Source organism: Castor canadensis, chromosome 16, assembly GCF_047511655.1.
Source record: "Castor canadensis chromosome 16, mCasCan1.hap1v2, whole genome shotgun sequence".
Lineage (NCBI taxonomy): Eukaryota > Metazoa > Chordata > Mammalia > Rodentia > Castoridae > Castor > Castor canadensis.
Genome location: NC_133401.1, coordinates 7750824 through 7772798, shown reverse-complemented (window position 1 = coordinate 7772798; position 21975 = coordinate 7750824). Strand labels below are relative to the sequence as shown.

Sequence of the window (21975 nt, the reverse complement as noted above, 5' to 3'; positions counted from 1 at the left end):
CTAATACATGAAGAAATGTTCAGCATCCTTAACCATAAAGGAAATGCAAATCAAAACAACAGAGACTCCATCCCAGTCAAAATGGCAATCATCAAGAAAAAAACAACAGGGGGAGGGGGAGTATGACAAACAAGTGCTGGCAAGGATTCAGAGAAAAAAGAACCCTTACACACTGTTGGTGGGAATGTACATTAGTTGAGCTGGTATAGAAATCAGTATGGAGGTTGCTCATGAACTAAAAATACCACTACCACACGATCCTGCTAACCCACTCTTGGGCATACATCCAAAGGAATGTAAGTCAACATACAAAAGAGACACCTGCACACCCATGTTGATGGCAGCACTATTCACAACAGCCAAGCTATGGAATTAGGTTAGGCGCTCCACAACTGATGATTGAATAAAGAAAATGTGGAATATATACAACAGAGTATTATTCAGCAATAAAGAAGAATGAATTCATGTCATTTGCAGGAAAATGGATGAAACTGGAGATGATCATATTGAGTGAGATAAGCCAAGTTCAGAAAGACAAATATTGCATGTTTTTGCTCATATGCAGAATCTAGACCAAAAAAAAAAAAGACACAATTGTAAAACACTGTTTGGCGAGGCAACCAGCAGGTGGTAGAGGGGGAAAGAAGAGGGTAATGTGTGGGAGGGTGAATATGATTGAAGTTACATCATATACACGTATGAAAACAACATAATGAAATGCATGAAAAACTTAAAAAAGGAGAGGGGCAAGAGAGAGAGGGGCTAAGAAAGAGTAATATAGACAGTGAATTTGATCAAATACATGACATGTATGTATATAAATATCACAATGAAACATCTTTGTATAATTAATTTATGATAAAATTAAAAATAAAACAAAAATATTTACTTTTAAAAAGTAAATACTTAAATGCTTGTATTAAAAATAAATGAAGAACAATAACCAATGTATATATCCCATTCAAGAAAACAGAAAAAAGTTACTTGTAGAAAAGGTAAGGGGAAAAATTAGACACCAAAAGAAATAATCCAATTAATAGAAAACGAGCTGAACGACAATTCTCACAAGAAGTGCAAATGGCTAATAAATACACAAAGATGTACTTTTTCCTCTGTTGATGCCTTTCTCTGCTTCATCAGTCCTAACTCACCTGGCCCTATTTTCCCGTCACATCCCTGAAAGCCTTCTAGAGCAACTTGACTTCCTCTAGTAAAATGATCACACTGCTTATAAACAGAACACCCTGCTTACAACAAAGAAATGTAACGTAATGTGTTTTTCTAAAAAAAGAATAAAAACCCATTCTTTTTTTGTGTGTGGTATTGGGGCTTGAACTCAGGGCCTTCACCTTGAGCCACTCCACCAGTCCTATTTTTGTGAAGGGTTTTTAGAGATAGGGTCTCACAAACTATTTGCCCAGGCTGGCTTTGAACTGTAATCCTCCTGATCTCTGCCTCCTTAGTAGCTAGGATTACAGGCATGAGACACTGGCGCCTGGCTGAAAACCAATTCTAAATCAAAATTATATTGATCAAGACTTTGGAGAAACGTGAAGGGATTGGAAGAATAATTTACCTTGCGAGTAACTACAGAATAACAAAGCATTATTAAGTGACCAGACAAGTGAAAGGTCTTACTGGTCTTACTCAAACCTATGCCGATTCTTTGTCTTGAGAGCCAGTTTAGTGTAATATTTAAGGACACTGCCTGAATAGAAAACCTACCTCTTGACATTAAGTGATTATGGTAACATACTTTTTCCCCCCCTTTGGTAGTACTGGGATTTGAATTCGGCCTCACACTTGCTAGGCAGGTACTTTACCACGTGAGCCACTTCACCAGCCCTTTTTTGTGTTGGGTATTTTCGAGATAGGATCTATTGAACAATTTGCCCAGGCTGGCTTTAAACTACAATCCTCCTGATCTCTGCCTCATGAGTACAGCTAGGATTACAGGCATGAGCCACTGGCTCCCAGGTTTTAAAGATCCTTTTAACAGCATAATGAATCCAGACAAGCTATCTTAGCATTTATCCCATAGAATGGATAAGAAAAAAATGTAAAGATGTAAAGAATTTTCAATTCTCAGCACCTCAGGGGAAAAAAAATATAAAGCATCTACAGCACTTCTGAGCTTGAACTTAGTATGCTGTCTCCATGATATGCTACATGTGCCCCACAAGTCAATTCTGGATCCCTGAGATCAAGGAAGATGATATTATATGAAGGACTCATATGAATGTCATGAAGAATGCTGACGATGCTTAATGGAGGTGTAACCTGGAACAAGCCAAAGGTGGAACAATACCTTTGGGACATAGAGAAGAAATTTACTTAATTTCTAAAAAGATAGCTTTGAGTTCACTGAGTATCAGTGTACATTCTAGACAGCATATCTAAATCATTTGAGGCAAATTTACCCAATGACACCAGGTTGCTGTAGTTCTCCATCATCACATCCCAGTATAAGTCCCTTTGAGCAGAATCCAGATATTCCCACTCCTCCTGAGAGAAGTTAATGACTACATCCCTTAATGTCACCAATTCCTGAAACAATAAACCCAAACATTACAGCTAAAACTGAAGGAAATACTTTTGAAAAAAAGATAAGACATAAAGATTTGCCTTACAGGAAGGGGACTAAATATTAAATAAATAGGCTTGAGAGGAGAAGCCTATGGCATAGGAAGTAAATGAATGATTCCAAATAAGGCTCTCTATGTATGTTTAAGGAATCCATTTGATTCAGAGAAATCTCCCAACATACTGTGGATTATGTGATTAGCCAAACAACATCTGGGAGTTAATAAAAACAATCAATTTACAAATTAAAAGAAAGTGTATGTATACTTCATGCTAAGTTCCTCTCTCACAAATTATCAACAAAAGTTTCCATATCCTCAATGCCCTATTCATGAAAAATATCTAACTTAGAATACAGGATATGGAAATAATTAAAAATCTTACTGGGCCGGCAAAATGCCTAGCAAGTGTGAGGCCCTGAGTTCCAACCCCCATACCACAAACAATTTTTTTTTTCTTATAGCCCCAACTTCATTACTGTGCTATACATCATGTCATATTTTATGTAAAAATTATAACTTCTGATGACAAATTATTTAGTAAATGCCTTTTAGCAGTGACAGAGTAGTCTAGTTGTTAAAGTAGTATCAGCTTTACTTATACTTAGATATTTGGGCTAGACAAGGTCTTCTCCAGGTCTGGGAGTCTACAATCTTCATGTGTATTTGAGGTCAGTGTATATCATATTCAATCTATGTCCAGACCCTGGAAATTTGGGTCTGTGGAGAAGTTCCGAGTTTACAAGGGGTCATCAAATAGATCCATCTGGTGTCTACTCAAGAACATGACAAGGGAAGAAAATCTAGGAATTCCATTCCTGCTATATATTTGCTCTTAAAAGACTGAACACATAGGAGTATGTTTTTTGGGTTTTTTAGGAGAAAGCAAAGATTTATTAAGATGCTGTTAAAAGAAGAGACAATGGCAGGTGACTACACAAAGAAGCTTAGCACAGTATTGATCATTATTTGGAGAATAGATAAGCACAGAGAGTGGATACTCTCCTGCTTGGCTCTAGCCCTCACTAGAAAGTGAGAAGGTATGAGGATATGCTACTTGTTCTTTATTACACCTGTTGTGTAGGACTCAGAAAAATGAAATATTCATGAAGAAGAGAGAAATTACTTACATGGTCCATGGTTAGAACTGCTAAGAATAGGTCAGGAAATTCCACTTTTGGCATAACAATATAAGTAGCTCCATGGACATCTTCCCCAGTGAAACTGGCAAAAAATTATTATAAGAGGAAAATTAAGGTCTCTGGAAATGTCCATGGAAATAAACAGTGAATAAAGAAACAGTTGTTCAAGAAAAATATACAAAAACTTGTTAAGAACTGTTAAGTCTAGGGCTGGGTGTGGTCATACATGCCTACAATCCCAGCTACTTGGGAGGTAGAGGTAGGAGGATCATTGTCCAAAGCCAACCTCGGTAAAAGTGCAAGATCCTATCTAAAAATTAAACTAAAAAGTAAAAGGACTGGTAGCATGCTTGCCTAGCAAGCACAAGGCCCCAAGTTCAATCCCCAGTACTGCCAAAAAAATCCATATATGAACAAAACCTGTGCCCATCTTTGCCCATTTTATTGAGAAAAAGGCTCCATTCCAAGTTGGTATGGCCAAGGACATAAGGCTTCTTCATCAGCCTTCAACCCATGTTCTCAGTCACATGGGAGAGGTAGATCATCATGGTTTCTCATACGTGCCAGTTATCTGTGCTGTATAACCAAGGGATGGAGATTCTCTTTCTTTACCCAGTCCATACATAAACTGTATTTTTTACCCTGTTACCCTGCATGTGGCACTGCTGAGAATGCTATGGCTCCAGTTACTTTGTCATGGCTCATGAAGCAGGAGTTGCATGCCATGACAGGCAAGCCAAGAAGGCCTGCAGCTACTGAACACCCCCCCACCACCGATATACTGCACTTGGCTCTTAAAGCAGGATAATCACTCAAAGAGGTGCAGGCCATAGAACAATGAGCTCTGTATCCCTCCCCAAATGAAATGACATCACTTGCAACATACTCTGGAGAAGTTTAAGTCTAAAGATAATCTCAGAAAGAGTGAACTTTTTGGTGAAAGGAAATTGAGAGAAGATTGATTTTTTTTTCCCTGAAATAGGGTCTCACTATGTAGCATAGGAGCCCATGTTGGCCTACAACTCCCAATATACCCAGGCTGGCCTGCAACTCCCAATCCTCTTGCCTGTGCCTCCTGAGTTCTGGGATTAATACATGTACTACCACAGCTGGCAAGATTGATAGATTAACTGGAGATGTATGCTATACTGTAGGCTGGCTACTGTTCAGAGACAGACAGATACCTGGGAGGAGACCTTTTGTTGATTACATTATGCTTTGAAGAGTACATAAACACCATGGCTTTGCTGAAATCAATACTGCCATCAGTCACAACTGGTAGTACTTAACAATGGGTATGGTCAGGGAAAGCGATACTCAGTGGTAGCCCAGTCTAAACCAATGGCATCTGAGAGTAACTGCACTAACAGCCAAGGACAGACTTCCTAAGGAGCAATACTGTGAGGGGAGCAAATGGCAAAGTAACATTGTCTTACATCGATCTACCATTTGATCCAGCAATACCACTCTTGGGGATATACCCAAAAGACTGTGACACAGGTTACTCCAAAGGCACCTGCACACCCATGTTTATTGCGGCACTATTCACAATAGCCAAGTTATGGAAACAGCCAAGATGCCCCAGCACTGACGAATGGATTAAGAAAATGTGGTATCTATACACAATGGAATTTTATGCAGCCATGAAGAAGAACGAAATGTTATCATTCGCTGGTAAATAGATGGAATTGGAGAACATCATTCTGAGTGATGTTACCCTGGCCCAAAAGACCAAAAATCGTATGTTCTCCCTCATATGTGGACATTAGATCAAGGGCAAACACAACAATGGGATTGGACTTTGATCACATGATAAAGCGAGAGCACACAAGGGAGGGGTGAGGATAGGTAAGACACCTAAAAAAATTAGCTAGCATTTGTTGCCCTTAACGCAGAGAAACTAAAGCAGATACCTTAAAAGCAACTGAGGCCAATAGGAAAAGGGGAACAGGAACTAGAGAAAAGGTTAGATCAAAAAGAATTAACCTAGAAGGAAATCAATGTGAGTCAATGCCCTGTATAGCTATCCTTATCTCAATCAGCAAAAACCCTTGTTCCTTCCTATTATTGCTTATACTCTCTCTACAACAAAATTAGAAATAAGGGCAAAATAGTTTCTGCTGGGTATTGAGGGGGCTGGGGGGAGAGGGAGGGGGTGGAGTAGGTGGTAAGGGAGGGGGTGGGGGCAGGGGGAGAAATGACCCAAGCCTTGTATGCACATATGAATAATAAAAGAAAAAAAAATTTTTTTAAAAAGTAACATTGTCTTAGAGAAGAAAGACAGCAAGTCATCCTTAAAAGTAAACATCTAAGGAAACTAAGGAGCAGGACTCTCAACAAGAAAATAAAATACAGCAGTCTTTCTTCTAGATAAGGGAGACAGGAAAGCATCTTTGAAAACAAACATCCAAAGAGATGAGAAATAGACTCCTCAAGAAAAGTAACACAGCAAACTCCTGCCAAGAGCAAAAGGTAGCTATGAAGTGTAAATGATGAGCTTCAAGGCCAGGACCAGCTGACCAGGTCCTCTTGGAATGTCGGGTTTGATAAGGATGGTGAGTGGACAGATGGTCAGGTTCAGTTAGAAGTCAACTAGATGGCATCCAATCACAAATGTAGTTTCCTGGTGGAATAGGGGGAGCCTAAGTCATACAAAGTCATATATTATCCCTAAGACTTCAGTTATTCTTTGGCTTAGCTTTTGCATTAAGTCCTACTTGTCAGGGTGATTCACTAACCTTTCAATAAACTTTGTTTTTGCTTTACTCTTAACTCCGGGTCCAGCATCTTCAATCATCGACTTCGCCAGGACACGAACTCAGGATCGACCAACCAGTTTTAATATCAGAGGTTTAATTCTATGGTGGGGATAGACTTTACAAACATAAGCTAGCCAGTCATTAAACAAATCTATACGAAAAATAGCAGTAACAACCTGGGACAAAGGGGTGGGGACAAAAGTAGAACTGCAATAATTGTCAAAAATGTCCAATTTCCACACCAAAAAAAAAAAAAAAAAAAAAAAACCAGAGAAACAGGCAAAGAAACCAGGAAATATAACCCATGTACTGGAAATGGGAAAAAAAAAAAAAAGCAGGAAACATAGTCTGCTTGTGAAAGCAAGTGGGTTTGACAGGCAAAAACTTCCAAGTAGTCATTATGGCTCAAATAAAGTAACCATGCTTAATGAAGTATGAACACAATGTTGCATTGAATAGAAAATAAGCAAAAAAGAGAAAGAAATTATTAAAAATAACCAGCTGAAAATTCTGGAATTGAAAAATATAATAACTCACCACAGCAATAATAATAAAAAATTATGAAAATTTTAAAAAAAGTATAACTGAAATGAAAATTTCACTAAAGGGACTCAATAGAAATACAGAACCTTAGAGACAACTGCAACACCATTAAGCACATAAACATATTTGTAGTAGTAGTGTTGTAAGCTCGTGTAGTCTCTGCTCAGAAGATTCCCAGGCAGGACATGTGGGTGTAGTGAGGGAGGTGATGGAGTTTATCAAAGATTAAGGAAAGGAGTTTTAAAAACTCCTGGCCACGTTGGGGCCAGGTGGAAGCTGGAAGCAGAGTGTCTACCTATTTCCAGGTGCTCTAAAAACCATACTAACCTATGGGAAGAGAAAGACCTGGAGATTCCCAACCACTGATGATTGATGAGTGGGGAGGGGGATGGGATGTCCCTGGGCTGAGCTGGGATGGTTTGAGTTGTCCCTGGGCTTCAGTGTGAATAACATACGCACATTTGCAATGAAAAAGAAGGCTCAGAGAGAGAAGACTTTTCAACGTGAAATACAATGTTAAGTCATGTATGTACTAGAAGTCCCAAACTTTTCCTATTTTAACCTTAGTAGTACCAAACAAGAGAAAAGCAATAAAAAAAATTTCAAAGAAATAGTGGGTGAAAATTTCCCATTATTTATTGAAAAAAATATTAGTCTACATATCCAGAAACTAAATGGGAATAAGGAGGATAAATGCATCATTAGAAGCAATCATAGCGGCTGGGAGTATTGCTCAGTAGTAATGAATGCTCATGTACGAGACCTTGGGTTCAATCCTCAGCAACCCCCAAAATTATGTAGTTAAATTCTGTATACCCCTTTCTCCTTCAATTTTATGAAACAAACATACAATAGGGCCCATGGCATGTAATATATAAAGTAATGTATATATGCATGTATAAATAAATGCAATATATTTGCTAATAATAACAAAAGGAAGTGGATGAAGCAAAGTTGTATTGGGCTAAAGAAATGTATCTGGTTGGTAACTCAAATCCAAAGGATCAAATGAAGGGAACTAGAAATAAGAAATATAATAAAAGCTGTAAACCTATACATTGTCTATCTCATAGATTTTAATAAAAACGTAAACATATAAAGTAAAAATTATGAGAATGACTATTTGAAACATTTACTTGGTCTTTTTTTGGTGGGATTGGGGTTTGAACTCAGGGCTTCACAACTTGCAAAGCAGGCATCCTACCACTTGAGCCATACTTCCAGATCCTTTTGCTCTGGTTATTCTGGAGATGGTGCTCTCTCAAACTATTTGCTCAGGCTGGCCTCGAACCACAATTCTCCTAATCCTCAGCCTCCCAAGTAGCTAGGATTATAGGTATGAGCCACTGGCACCCAGATGAAACATTTACTTATAACATGAATGATATTACCACAAAAAGGGACCAAGGGGAATAGTTATATGGGAATAACATTTCTTTTTACCACTTTTCTTTTTTCTTGGCACTGGGGTTTGAACTCAGGGCCTCATGCTTGCTAGGCAGGCACTCTTACCACTTGAGCCACTTTGGCCAGCCCTGACATTTCTTTCTTTCTTTTTTTAATTGCTGAGGATTGAACCCAGGGCCTTTCCAAATGTACACTGAGCTAGCTCTTCATTCTGGAAGTAACAGTTCCTTTTTTTTTGCTGGTACTGGGGTTTGAACTCAGGGCCTCATGCTTGCTAGGCAGGCACTCTACCACTTGAGCCACTCTGTCAGTCCCTGAGAGTAACATTTCTATATCTTACCTATACTGGATTGTTGATCCCAAGTTGGTGTCCCGGAGAAGTCGATGATTAAAGACGCTCAACCAGGAGTTAAGAGTAAAGCAAACACAAAGTTTACTGAAAGGATAGCAAAGCATCCTGATAGGTGGGACTTAGTGAAAGAGGTGAGCCAAAGGTAGGTTGAAATCTTGTGAGAAATATTTAGAATCTTCAGGTAACAGCATTACCCCTCTCCTTGAGAATAAGGACCTATTAAGTGCCAGTCCCTTATAAAGTGCTCTAGGACTATGCCCATCTTAATGTATCCAAACTACATGCAAAACCCTAAGGCTCTGATATGATTATTATCTAAAAGAAACCATAAGACAGAAAAATCAGTAACTACTCACCTCTTTGGCATACAGATACCGTAAACAAGGAATTGAAACCCTTGGGCCAGAGGTGTGGCTCAAGGGGTAGAGTATCTATCTAGCAAGTGCAAAACCCTGAGTTCTAATCTTAGTACTACTACTAAAAAAAATGAAACCCCATCATCTGTAGCAACTTGATGGAATAGGGACAGAACTGGAATAAAGCAAGGCAGGCACAGAAAGACATGTTCTCCATGTTCTCACTCCTATGTGGATGTCAAAAAAGTTGACCTTGTACCCATAGAGAGCAGAGTAGTGGTTAATGGAGGGTGGGAAGAGTAGGAAGGAAGTGGGACAAAGGATTGTTATTGGGTACAAGAATACAGAGAGATGGGAGGTTCTAGTATTCAAAGACAATAGGGTCACTATAGTTAACATTTATATAAGTATTTATTATATATGTATGACAATACTAGGGTTTGAACTCAGGGCTTGATGCTTATTAGGCAGTCACTCTACCACTTGTGCCACACTTCCTGCCCCTTTACATATTTTTAAATAGCTGAAAAAAGATTTTCAATGTCCCCAATACAAATAAATGATAAAGTGATATGCTAATTATCTTGATTTAATCATTACACATTGTATAATGTAACGAAATAACACATTGTATCCCACAAATATATACAATTATTATGTGTCAATTAAAAATAATTTTTAAAAAGGTCTTTAAAATCAGCTTTTCATTTTGAGATGGGGTCTTTCTATGTTGTCCAGACTGTCCTCTAACTCCTGAATTCAAGTGATCTTCCTCCTCAGCCTCCCAAGTAGCTGGGATTACCCCTGAACAGCACTATGCTGGACTGCATAAAAACAACTTTATCACTTACTTAAATCAATCAAACCATTTCCTCTCCTACCTTGCTTTGCTTGAAAATCAGGTCTGTACTTAAGATCAAATGTATCCATTGTGTGATTTTACCTAACTACTGGTCTCTTCCCTGACAAATCACACTCTAAAATAAATTTTTAACTTATCCCCCAGGAGTTATATCTATGTAGCATCAGAATCTTTTGGGGAGAAAAGAGCACAGAGCAAACTGAATGATTAACCCATTGAGTGAGAGAAGAAGGGGACCATCTCTGCGGTTGTTATTAATTGGAAAGGAAAGGCCCAGAGACCAGGGCCCAGAGATAGGTCACAATTAGAGCAATTTAGGAGAAGGAAAACAAGTAACCTGTTCTGCAAAACCAAAGATTATTTTAATAGCATGTACAAGACCCTGTGTTCAATCTCCAGCTGTACACACAAAAAAGTATTTCACAGAAAAAAATAAACACAAACTGACCTTGAGTTGGCCATTCATTAATTAGCAAAGTTCCCTTCCACTTCCAGAGCCTTCTCTTGCAGAACTCCAGGCCCAAGAAGAAGGGATCATAAGATCCTGGACCTGCTAGCTAAATAAGAATAATGTCCACAGCTAGACAAGTCCCATGATACACAACACATCAGACGGAAGGGGGAAACCAGTAAACTGCTGGCTCTTCCCAGTATCATCAATGCCTAGAGCTGGACTCAAAGTTCACAGGAGGTTCTAGAGGGCACAGTTCAGGGAATATTGTGGTTCTGAAATGTGTACAGTGGATTCAAAGTGCATTCAAGAAGTCTTCTCCCGGGAAGAATTCTTCTGCCAAGGCCCTCCTCTTCATACCTTCGCAGAAGCCCATCTGGGAGGCAAGTGCAATTCTCAGTCCATAACTCAGAATGTATTTTCCTGTTTGGAGATTTCACCGGGGGTGGGGATTGAAATTCATGACTTCCCTCTGATGACTATTTCTCCACCGCTGGATCCAGCTGGCTATAGGATGTAATGACAGAAGAGAATCCAGGGTAACATATTCATATGTGAACATACTCACTCCATCAATGCCCTCTCTTGTTTTAAGCACTAGACTGCGTAGTAAGGACAAAGTGCCCAGATGACAACAACGCAGCTTCTGTGCCTGGGCTGACTTTGGTTAACCAGCATCGGAATCTTCATAGGCACTGATATGCACGGAAACTAAATTTTATAACCAGAGAAATGAGGAAATGAGGCTCATTGAAAAAAAATTCTGACTTAGTGTTGGTCAGACGGTCACAGTGTGTCAAACACACGGTCACTCTAGACCAAGGTGACACAATAGGCCCCGCCCAGCGACACGGCACGCTGCAGGACCTTCCAGCGCTCACACTCAGCCCCTACTCCCGGCCTCCTACACATAAACGCCCCCCACCACACCGTGACGAACAACAGCACTAACTCTCATCTTCTTCCGCACCTCACGCATACATCCGCTGGATTGACTCCTCCGTGTCAATCCGCGCCGGGACAGCGCGGAACCCTCCCCAAGTTCTTCCTCTGTTCTCACCCGGACGTAAAGCAGCACCACACCCAGAAGGAGAAGGAACGCTGTACGTCCCTTCGTGACCCAATGGCCTATGGGAAACGTAGTCCAACGCGAAAAGCGTCTGCTTTTCTAGTGCAATCCGCACATCCTCGGCGGACTCCACACAAACGGTTGTGTCTGACAACGCGAGCGAAGTTAGGACAGAGAAAGTTATCGGAAGCCCAGGCAGAGAGCGGTCAGGAAACCGGAAGCCCAGGCCGGGAGTGAAGGGAACCGGAAGCCTGGATGCCCCCACCCGCCCCAACCCAATAAAGAGCTCGCAGGGAGTCGCGGACCCTGCGAGCAGGAAGCTGGACTTCCGGCCCAGGAGGTTTTGCTGCGCTCACAGCTCCAGATTGTGGTCCGTAGCTGAGAACCTGAGGGTCACCGGAGGGTTTTGAAGGTTTTTGTCCAGCACGGCCTCAGTGTGCATAGTGTATATATACCATAATTTCTTCATTCGTTTTTCTCGATGACATTTGGCATATTTCCAGACTTTTAAATATTAAGAAAAATAAAGCTGTTGTGTCTTCATTTCTTCAGGGTAACTGGTAAGCTTAACTTTCTAAGAAGCTAATGAACCCTAATTTTAGGACGATTGGTGGCGAGGGGTTCGTGTTTGGGGCTGTAACTGAGTGGTTTCCAAATTTGCGTTGTCTGGAATTGTGAGCTGGGTTCAGCGGAGTTATGTCATGAAGGAGCCATGGGACTGTGTTTTGTGGAGTGAGATCACAGGTAACTGCTCACTGTTAGTTATCAGTTTTATTTCAACATTCTATGAAGACTGAAAGGGGGTCACTCTGTGATACTAATGAACAACTGAGAAACTCTTACGTGTCTAGTATATGTCATCTGCTTGCAGAATTATGACTGTTTCAAATAGGTAAGATAGTGTAAGAATTGGAAAGAGGTAAAATTACACTTTCTGGATGACAGGGTTGAACATCTGCCCAGCAAGCATGAGGCCCTGAGTTCAGACTCTAGTACTGTTCCATAAAATGGTGTCCTAAGCCTTTATTTAGACATTAATTCAATGCTACCTATTATTTGTCGTGTCCACTATTCCCTTTACACATTTTACAAGATGAGGAAATCATTCCTATTTTTTTTTCACTCCTCCAAGTAAGGAACAAGACAAAGAATGCAGGAGAAAAACAAATGGATACTGTTTGGCCCATGGGCAGCCACCCCAGGGTGATCAGGGACTCTCTGCTCACTTTCCACTCCATCCCCTCCTTCCCTTCATGATTACCATGGCAACTCCTGCTGGCAGGCAATGGGTCCTGATCTCTCCTACAGATCCATATTACCCAGAGCTCCTCCCCACCAAACCTCGACCTATCCCGATGCCCCATAATACCTTAAGCTCTTAACTTCACCCAGGATATAAAAACTGGGCTGCCATTTCTCCAGCGTGACTTCTCCAGCCCTGCTCTTTGGGGACGGTGAACCTCGCCCAAGAGCGCACTCTCAATAAAGCCTGCTTGCTTTGTTATTTGGCTCCAATTTGGCCTTCCCATCAGCGTCAACCTAACAGATACCTACTACCCTTACAAAACACAAAAATGCTACCTAGCCTTCAACAAAGATATTGTCAAGTTCAAAGAAAGAAAAATTCTGCATCCTAAAACAGATGAATTAGGATATGAGGGAGATCTGTCTGCAACATCTGTTACCCCATTGTTCACCAGAGTTGATTTGGCTGATGTCCCCTTCCTCCCTCACCGCTCTATGTGCGTCCCTCCTGAAGCTGCACGCTGGGTGGAAGAGGACGACCATCCCCAACAGAGGAGGACTGTTCTTCAGTCAAACGTGAGCAGCTGCACTCCCCTGCTAGAACCTCCAAACAAGCTCTCAAAAACAGATGAATCAGTAAGTGTAAGGATAACCTAGCATGTGCATTGTATTAAGCATTACAAGTAGTCTAGAAATGATTTAAAGTATATGGAGGATGTGTGTAGGTTATATGCAAATACTTTGCCATTTTATATAAGCATCTGAAGATCCTTGAGCATCCGAGAGTTTTAGTAATATGTAAAAGGTGAAGAGTTACTCAGTGAAAATCAGAGTGCAATGTAAATCATTGTGCAAAAATACATGGAGGAACTGACGGAAATGCTGTATTAAAGGCAATTTATTATAGAACAGTTTTGTATAGTGTCTGGAACCCAACACAATGGTAATGAAACACACACATTAAATATTTGTAATGTCAGCAAACGTATGTTTTATTGTAATGGAATAAGAAAACCATTTATATTCACCTGTGTCTAAATGAATGGCTATTTATATATTATATACGCCTTAGGAAAAAATTCTGCTTACATAAAAAGGATAGACATATTATTCTTTTATAATAGTGAAAAATTTCACAAACTAAATATTGAATAGACAATTGATTAGAATTTCCATTCTCACATTTATTACACTAACAGTTTATTTTCTAGCATGAATTTAACTAATGTAAGAAGAATTAAATAGTACCAGGAGCCATTTTATATTGATCAAAATAACATAAATGACATGAAATAACTTAGGTTGAGTTAGTGTTCATGATAAGAAAACAATTTTGGTAATTCACAGACTTTTCCAGTATGAACACCTAATACTTATCAAGTAGAATTAAAGTTGGTATGCAAATTCAGTACATTAAAATTTTCTTGTACTAAGACAATAATATTCTCATAAAGACTGTAATATGGGCTTGGTGCAGTGACTCATTTCTGTAATCCCAGCTACTTGGGAGGTGAAGATAGGAGAATTGTGGTTTGAAACTAGCCTGGGCAAAAAGTTAGCAAGACTATCTCAAAAAACAAGCCAGAGCCGGGCACTGGTGTCACATGCCTGTAATCCTAGCTACTCAGGAGACAGAGATCAGGAGGACTGCAGTTTGAAGCCAGCCTAGGCAAATATTTAGCAACACCCTATCTCAAAAAAACCATCATACACCAAAAAAAGGGCTGGTGGAGTGGCTTGAGGTGTAGCCCCTGACTTAAGCTCCAGTACCAAAAAAAAAAAAAAAAAAGTGCTTGTACCAGACTGAGTTTGAATGCCAGTACTGCCAAAAAGAGAAAAAACCTTAATATGTTTCTTATATTTATACTTTTCTCAAACTGCAAATTTTCTGATCATCATTAGTATGTTAATAAAATCTTGTTATTTAGTTTTCAATGTGTTGCATTGTGTTTCTCATGAAGAAACCTTATACACTCAAAAATAACTTCCCCATGTATTGGTCTTCCCACATTGTTTAATTCATAGAATTCTCTAAATATTCTCCTATATTACTTATATTGTGTGATTTTCTAACATTGATTTTGTTTTGTTTTGAGACAGGATTAGGCTATGTTATGTAGCCTAACTCAGCCTCAAACTCAATCCTGTCTCCACCATGCTGAGATTACAGGTGTGCATCACCACACTCACAAAAGTGAAATCTTTAATGACCTTTAAAGTCTTTACAAAATCTAAAGGCCCTGAGTATTAGTTCCATTAATAATTTTTCTCAGGCTGGAGTGGTGGCTCAGGTGGTAGAGCCACCTGCCTTGCAAGTAGGAAGCCCTGAGTTCAAACTCCAATACTGCCAACTTTAATTCAGTTAAAATAAAAAATATATTAATAATTTTTCTAAACAGCTAGAGATACACTTTTTGAAGTTTTAAAAAGCATTCATGTAGTTACTGTTCTTGTGGAACCAAATGCACAACCCTTACAGGGTAATGTGCTTCCATCTGGTGGGCATATGTTTTAGTCTGTTTTTAAAATATGATACAATTCATGTGCCATAAACTTTTTTTTTCATTTTTCTTTTATTATTCATATGTGCATACAAGGCTTGGTTCATTTCTCCCCCCTGCCCCCACCCCCTCCCTTACCACCCACTCTGCCCCCTCCCTCTCCCCCCCCCTCAATACCCAGCAGAAACTATTTTGCCCTTATTTCTAATTTTGTTGTAGAGAGAGTATAAGCAATAATAGGAAGGAACAAGGGTTTTTGCTGGTTGAGATAAGGATAGCTATACAGGGCATTGACTCACATTGATTTCCTGTGCGTGGGTGTTACCTTCTAGGTTAATTCTTTTTGATCTAACCTTTTCTCTAGTGCCTGTTCCCCTTTTCTTATTGGCCTCAGTTGCTTTAAGGTATCTGCTTTAGTTTCTCTGCGTTAAGGGCAACAAATGCTAGCTAGTTTTTTAGGTGTCTTACCTATCCTCACCCCTTCCTTGTGTGCTCTCGCTTTTATCATGTGCTCATAGTCCAATCCCCTTGTTGTGTTTGCCCTTGATCTAATGTCCACATATGAGGGAGAACATACGATTTTTGGTCTTTTGGGCCAGGCTAACCTCACTCAGAATGATGTTCTCCAATTCCATCCATTTACCAGCGAATGATAACATTTCGTTCTTCTTCATGGCTGCATAAAATTCCATTGTGTATAGATACCACATATTCTTAATCCATTCGTCAGTGCTGGGGCATCTTGGCTGTTTCCGTAACTTGCATGTGCCATAAACTTTACCATTTTAATGTATACAGTTCAGCAGTTCTTGGTATACCCACACAGTTGTGCAACTGTCATCACTATCTAATACTCTAGAACATTTTCCCACCTTATAAAGAAACATTATAAAAAGTGCAATCACTGCCTATCCCCAGCCTGTTAATCACTAATCTACTTTCTGGGTTCATGGATTTGTCTGCTCTGATCATCTCTTATAAATGTGGCCCTTCCTTTGTCTGACTTCTTTCACTTAGGATAATATTGTCAAGGTTCATAAATGTAGCATGAATCAGTAGTTCATTTCCCTTATAAGACTAAAAATACTATTCCACTGGATGGATATACTACATTTTATCTACCTGTTCAACAGCTGATGGACATTTGGGTTGATGTGTACATTTTTGGGTATGTCAATTTGGACTCTAAAACTGATAAGACAAGCAGTCTAGGTTTTATAACTGTCATAAATAAAAAACACTGCCTTTGGGGAATCCTGTATTCATATATCCCTAATTCTAAGTTAAAACCTAACACTGACCCATCTTAGCCTCTGCACACAAGGTTGGGACTCAGACATTTGAACTATTGAAGATAAGAACACCCTTCTATGGTGCTATAAATTGTGACAACATGGATGCTGTCTGGACTAGTTGGACCACTTTTAGATACCCATAGGGTTCGTGTGAAGGTTATTCTCTGCAGGAAACTGATCAGCTCTATATTTCTGATACAGAGACTGATTTCATTTCTGACTCATGATTCCTGTGAAAGCGTCAAGTTAGGGAAGGCCATTTCACAGAGAGTATCTGTCATTCACTTTAGACAGACTGAAGCCTCCCTGATGTCGACTTGTTAGACTTGTTACCAACTTCAGCTTTCCGGATTAGCTGAACCTTGCTAAGGACAGAATGGTGATAGTCGGACCATTTCTCTTACTGTTTTTCTAGTACACGTATCTTAAAGCAGTTTGATTATTAAATGTGGCTATCTCCAGAAAGAAATTGCTCTTTTCTAGGCTGCTTTCTGGATAAATGGTTAGGATGAAATAAGTAGAGGGTTATGAAAACTCACTTGGGAAAAAAACACTTTCAAAATTTTGTCTTGACCAATTTCTACATGTGAAGTATCTTTCTGGTTATGTTAGAGACACATATTTTCTTGTGAAAATGCTTTTGTCCCTCTTTTGTCCTTTCCAGGATAATAGTAAAAAACAACTGAAAAAAAATACAAAGTTATGATAAGACATTCTGATTTTATAACAAGAAAAAAAATGACAAAAACTGTACCTGGGGAAGGGGTGGGTGTGGGCAATCTCATGGAAATTCTTCTTTCTCCCAAAGAATTCAGCTTGACTTTCCAACTCACTATTCACTCTTGAAATTTCAGCTCTTGAGCGTATGACCATAAGACAGTTGAAGGTGGCCCTAACGCCCACCAGGACACCTCTAGATGCTGTTCATACTCCTGAGATACATGAAATAATGTTGTAGACAAGCAAAACTATTTGAAATTGCCTTCAGGCAGTTCTCAAGCCAAAAATTAAACTGAATTATGTGAACTGATCTGTCAGTTCTAAGGTAGGAGGCCTGATGACCAGGTGGCCTTGTTAGGTGTCTTGTTAACCTGTTGTCATATAAATGGCATAAAGATGGCTCCTGTGGATTAGCCTTAATTGACCCCTAATTGTACTTCTTTATAGCAGGCTAGGACCTTTAGCTAAAAGCCCACCATGCTAAGCCCCAAAATTTCAGACATTCAATTGCTGTAAATATAGTCCAAATAAACACACTTTTTAGCCATTTATAACCTACCAGCTTTGCATATCCCATGAAGCATCCAATATGTGCTAACAATAGGTAAGATAAACCCTGTAACTAAAATAAAAACAGAAATACCCAAATACTGCTGCCCTTCAAAGCTCTCTGGCTCAGAGACTCCCACTTACTGCTGAGCAGCAGTATCTAGATCATGGCCTCCTTTCTGAGTTCCCCATATGCTCTGGTAGATAACATGTCCTGTACTCCTGGATGGTCTCATACTGCTGTCTCTGTTCGAGGGATTTCACCCTCATACAACCCTGTCAAGGGTTGTAAAAACTGCTTTTTATTATGGAGATAGGCTAGATAGGCAGAGGGGAGGAAGAGGCAAATTGCATGGTGGCTATAGGCTGATACAACCACAAAGCTGTATTACAGCACACTATGATGTGAACACTCAAATAAGACTACCCAAAACCCACTGGGACCAACATGGCCAACGCAGACCAAGACCTAGGCCAACCTAATTGTCTTTTGCTTCATCATAATGGCATCTCCATACCACTAGCATTACATACATCTGCCACCACGACACATCCAAAAACCCTACATAAGTGCAGAAAAGGGGAGTAAACCCTATTCCGAGGAAAATCCCAGCCCATTACTGGAATTCCTCACCTCTCCCCCACACGCATGAATAATCCTCCTCTCCATTAATGTTTTCCCATAAAACATCTAAAACTCCAGGGATGTGATTCATTCTTGAGAAGCCAACACTCCCTCTTGTGTGTATACTTTCTCCCATATCCTCATTTTGTCTCAACTCTGAATTCTTTGTCTTGACAGTGACAAGAACCTGGAAACACCAGGTAAAGGTTTTAGTCTAGTCTATCTCTGAGACCTCCCTAGCCGTCACCCACTGGCAATGTCACTGTTGTGGTCCTATCTTTTTCTGATTAACCTTTAAATCCTCAAAGTAACTGTACTTGTACTGCCTAACTACTGCATGCCCTTCCTAGGAACCCTAAAAACTGTAAATTCTTTTTTGTTTTCAGGGGCACCACAAAAGTACCCTCTGGAATTGCATTTCTGCATGTACTTTTTTTTTTTTTTTTTCAATTTGAACTCAGGAATCAAATTTTTACTTGCTAGGCAGGTACTCTATCACTTGAGCCACATGGCCAGCCCTTTTTGCTCTATCTACCTATTTTATGAACAGGGTATTGCATTTATGCTAGGGACTGGCCTGGACCATGATTCTACTGTATTTATGCTTCCCTTCTAGCTGGGATGACAGGCATGCCCCACCATGCCCAGTTTTTACTGGCTGAGCTGCGATCTCGTGAACTTTTTGCCTTGCATCTGACTCCAAATCTGAAAGAACAAAAGAAAGGAAATAAATTATTTCATTTCCCCATACCAGAAAAAAATACCATTCAGGACAGAACAGTCAAAAATAATGAATACTAGCAGTTGACACCTAACATAAAAGTTGATGACAACCACAGAAACAGAGAATGAGGAGATTATATAGAAGATGTGGAGGTTAAATGAAAACAGCAAAAGGTTAAGTCCATGGTTCTGAAATTCAGGTGAACACCCAAATTCTTACAAAGTTTTAGCCAGTACTATTGTTAAACAACTACCCAAATGAACTAAATTCACACCAAAAAGGTAGGTCCCAGGCTTCTTTGTTTTTAGGGGAGAGGTTTTTTTTTTTTTTTTTTGTCTTTTCTTTTTTTGGTGCTGGGATCGAACCCAGGGCCTCACGCATGCTAGGCAAGCGCTGTACCACCGAGCTACATCCCAGCCCTTCTTTGTTTTTAATATCTCTACTAGATATATTACTGCAGGCCAAGTAGGTAGTAGAGGGAGAGGTGAGGTAGGGTCTTGCTATAATAGAACAGGTTGGCCTCAAACTTGGAATTCTCCTGCCTCAGCTTCCCAAATGCTGTCATAACAGGCATGTACCACCATGCCCATCTACTTAAAATTTTTAAAATGTTTGCTCTAGACAAAAATACAAGCAATTGCATGTGGATACCAAGGTCTTACTTATTAATAAGATGGATTTTATTCCATTTATCCTTTGCCCTAAAATTCTGTTTTAGTTCCTGGACCATGCATTTCTTATTCCTTAGAGCAACTCATATCTTTCATCTCTCAGAGACAGGCTCAATATATGATTGGCTCCTTTTTATCCTTCAGAGCTAAACATTTCTTTCTCAAAAAGTCTCACGGCCAGCCTGAGCAGATCTCTTGACTTGCTCAGGGAGTGACTGGGGATTAAGAAAAAAGACACAAAGACAGACATACAGAAAAGCTTGGGACTGGTTGGGTCCAGCTCTCCTGATGATGCCAGCAACCCCCTCCACCTTCAAGCACATTTATTTATACAGCAAGTATGGGAAAGCGGGGTGAAGCGCAGGTCAAGTTCTCATGGGTCCAGTCGCATAGGCAGCAGGAACAACGCAGCTATAGTATATTGTTATTTACTGCAGACTCTCCTGACTACATCAGCATGTCCTGTTTTCTCTGCAAGGAAACCTTGCCTCTCCTTGGCTGGGTCGGTGCCTATCAGCCAAGAGGCCCTTTGACAGAGCCATGCTCATGCCAAGGTCTGTCTCCACTGCCTCAGTTTCCCTACTTGCAAGGCAGCCTTGATGAACTTTGCTCACCTCCTTTGTGCCAGGGCCTTGCCTTCTCAGCACAAAGGTCTTTGACACAGCCTTGCACATGTCAAAGTTTCTTCTCAGTCTATTTAGTTACTGTTCTCCCACAAAAAAGAAGATACTAGATGACTATATCAAAGAAGTTCCTGTTTATGTCTTTCTATTCCAGCACCTATTTCCTTGCCTTTGTTACACACTAACAAATGGATTTATTTCTTATTTCTAAAGCTCCACAAGGGCATTCTATATAGTGAGAAAGCTGAGACAAAAACAGCACTGTGGAAATGAGTATCTGTCAAGTAGTCATATAAAACTTAACTCTAGAAAGGACATTTCTTGAGATACTGGGAAAGATCTGTTACCATACTAATCAACAACTGGGAAGAGAAGGCCTAGGAACCATGCAAATGATCAAATGATCATTGCATCAATGATAATGATGTCATTGGCAGAGTCTTTTTTTCTTTTTTTGGTGCGACTGGGATTTGGGATTTGAACTTGCAAACCAGGCATACTACCGCTTGAGCTCTGACTCCAGGCCATTTTGCTTGGGTTATTTTGTAGATAGGGTCTCATGAAATATTTGCCTGGGCTGGCCTGGAACCTCAATCATCCCATCTCAGCCTCCCACGTAGTTAGGATTATAGGCATGAGCCAATGGAGTCCAGCATTTCAGATGAAGTTATTCTACATCCTGAAAAATAAAAAGGCATTCCACAAAACAAACAGCAAGCCCCCATCACCCAAGGTAAACAGACCCTGATGGAAGTATGAGAAAGACCGAATACTGTTGACCCTTCCCTGCATCATAAAAGTCAACTTCTCTGAAGCCTGAGACTTGAATCTTTTATGTTGAGAGCACTTTCTAAAAGACAGAACCAAGAAAATGGTGTCATCTGCAATATGAATAGTTCTCCTCAAAGAACTTCTAAAAAGGATCATTGGAAGGAGGAATCCTACTTTTGTGACCTCATTTTCCAGTCTTCCTAGGACTCTGCCTTGTGGGCAATTCCAGCTCTAAAATCTCCACACCAGACACAAGGCTGTGCTTTTTAATCGGAACCCTTCATTCTAGGTCTCAAATATCCAACTGCTCCTTTGATGGCCATTTGACTGGAGGCTGTGTATTGTGGCTATAAGGTGAAATGACCAGCAAAGCAAGAACAGTGCAACAAATGCCACGAAACAATAGAATTTATAACCCCCACCTCGAGGGCATTTGGCTGGACCATAGACACGGAGGCCATGCGTTAAAACGGGAAGCCTCGGAGCTTTCCACAGTCACATCGGGACCTCGTTCACATAATCCTCAGGCCCAGAACTATCCCTAACACCGTCCTCCTCTCCGCCCCCCACCAAGGGCTACATTGGGCCAGTTCTCAGCGCTGTCATAGGATCGCAGTATGACGCGTCCCAGACACCGCTAACCACGCCCACACATGTGGCCCCGCCCCCAATCGGTCCTAAGGGCCCAATCAGAACCAGTGAGACCCTCCCCGCCTGCACACACCCGG

The 21975-nt window shown here is 40.3% G+C and overlaps 1 protein-coding gene across 6 annotated transcripts in view; it reads right to left on the bottom strand.

Annotated features, from left to right (window-relative positions):
• LOC109678509 (uncharacterized) overlaps window positions 1-11577 on the bottom strand; it is a 171492-nt gene extending 159915 nt beyond the window's left edge. For 2 of the 6 annotated variants that reach the window (XR_012442763.1, XM_074058330.1), the window contains exons 1-3: window positions 8774-8904; window positions 3713-3806; window positions 2421-2547 (exon numbers count right to left, since the gene is read on the bottom strand). Coding sequence is in view for 3 of the 6 variants with exons in the window: in XM_074058330.1 (XP_073914431.1) it covers window positions 2421-2547; window positions 3713-3806; window positions 8774-8889 (337 nt within the window). In the remaining 3 variants the exon portion in view is untranslated. Of the gene's footprint in view, window positions 1-2420; window positions 2548-3712; window positions 3807-6462; window positions 6701-8773; window positions 8905-10451; window positions 10962-11424 lie in introns of those variants that run through there. The other 4 variants (XM_074058336.1, XM_074058331.1, XM_074058343.1 and 1 more) reach the window with 4 other exon arrangements.
• Between the last annotated feature and the right edge of the window lie 10398 nt (window positions 11578-21975).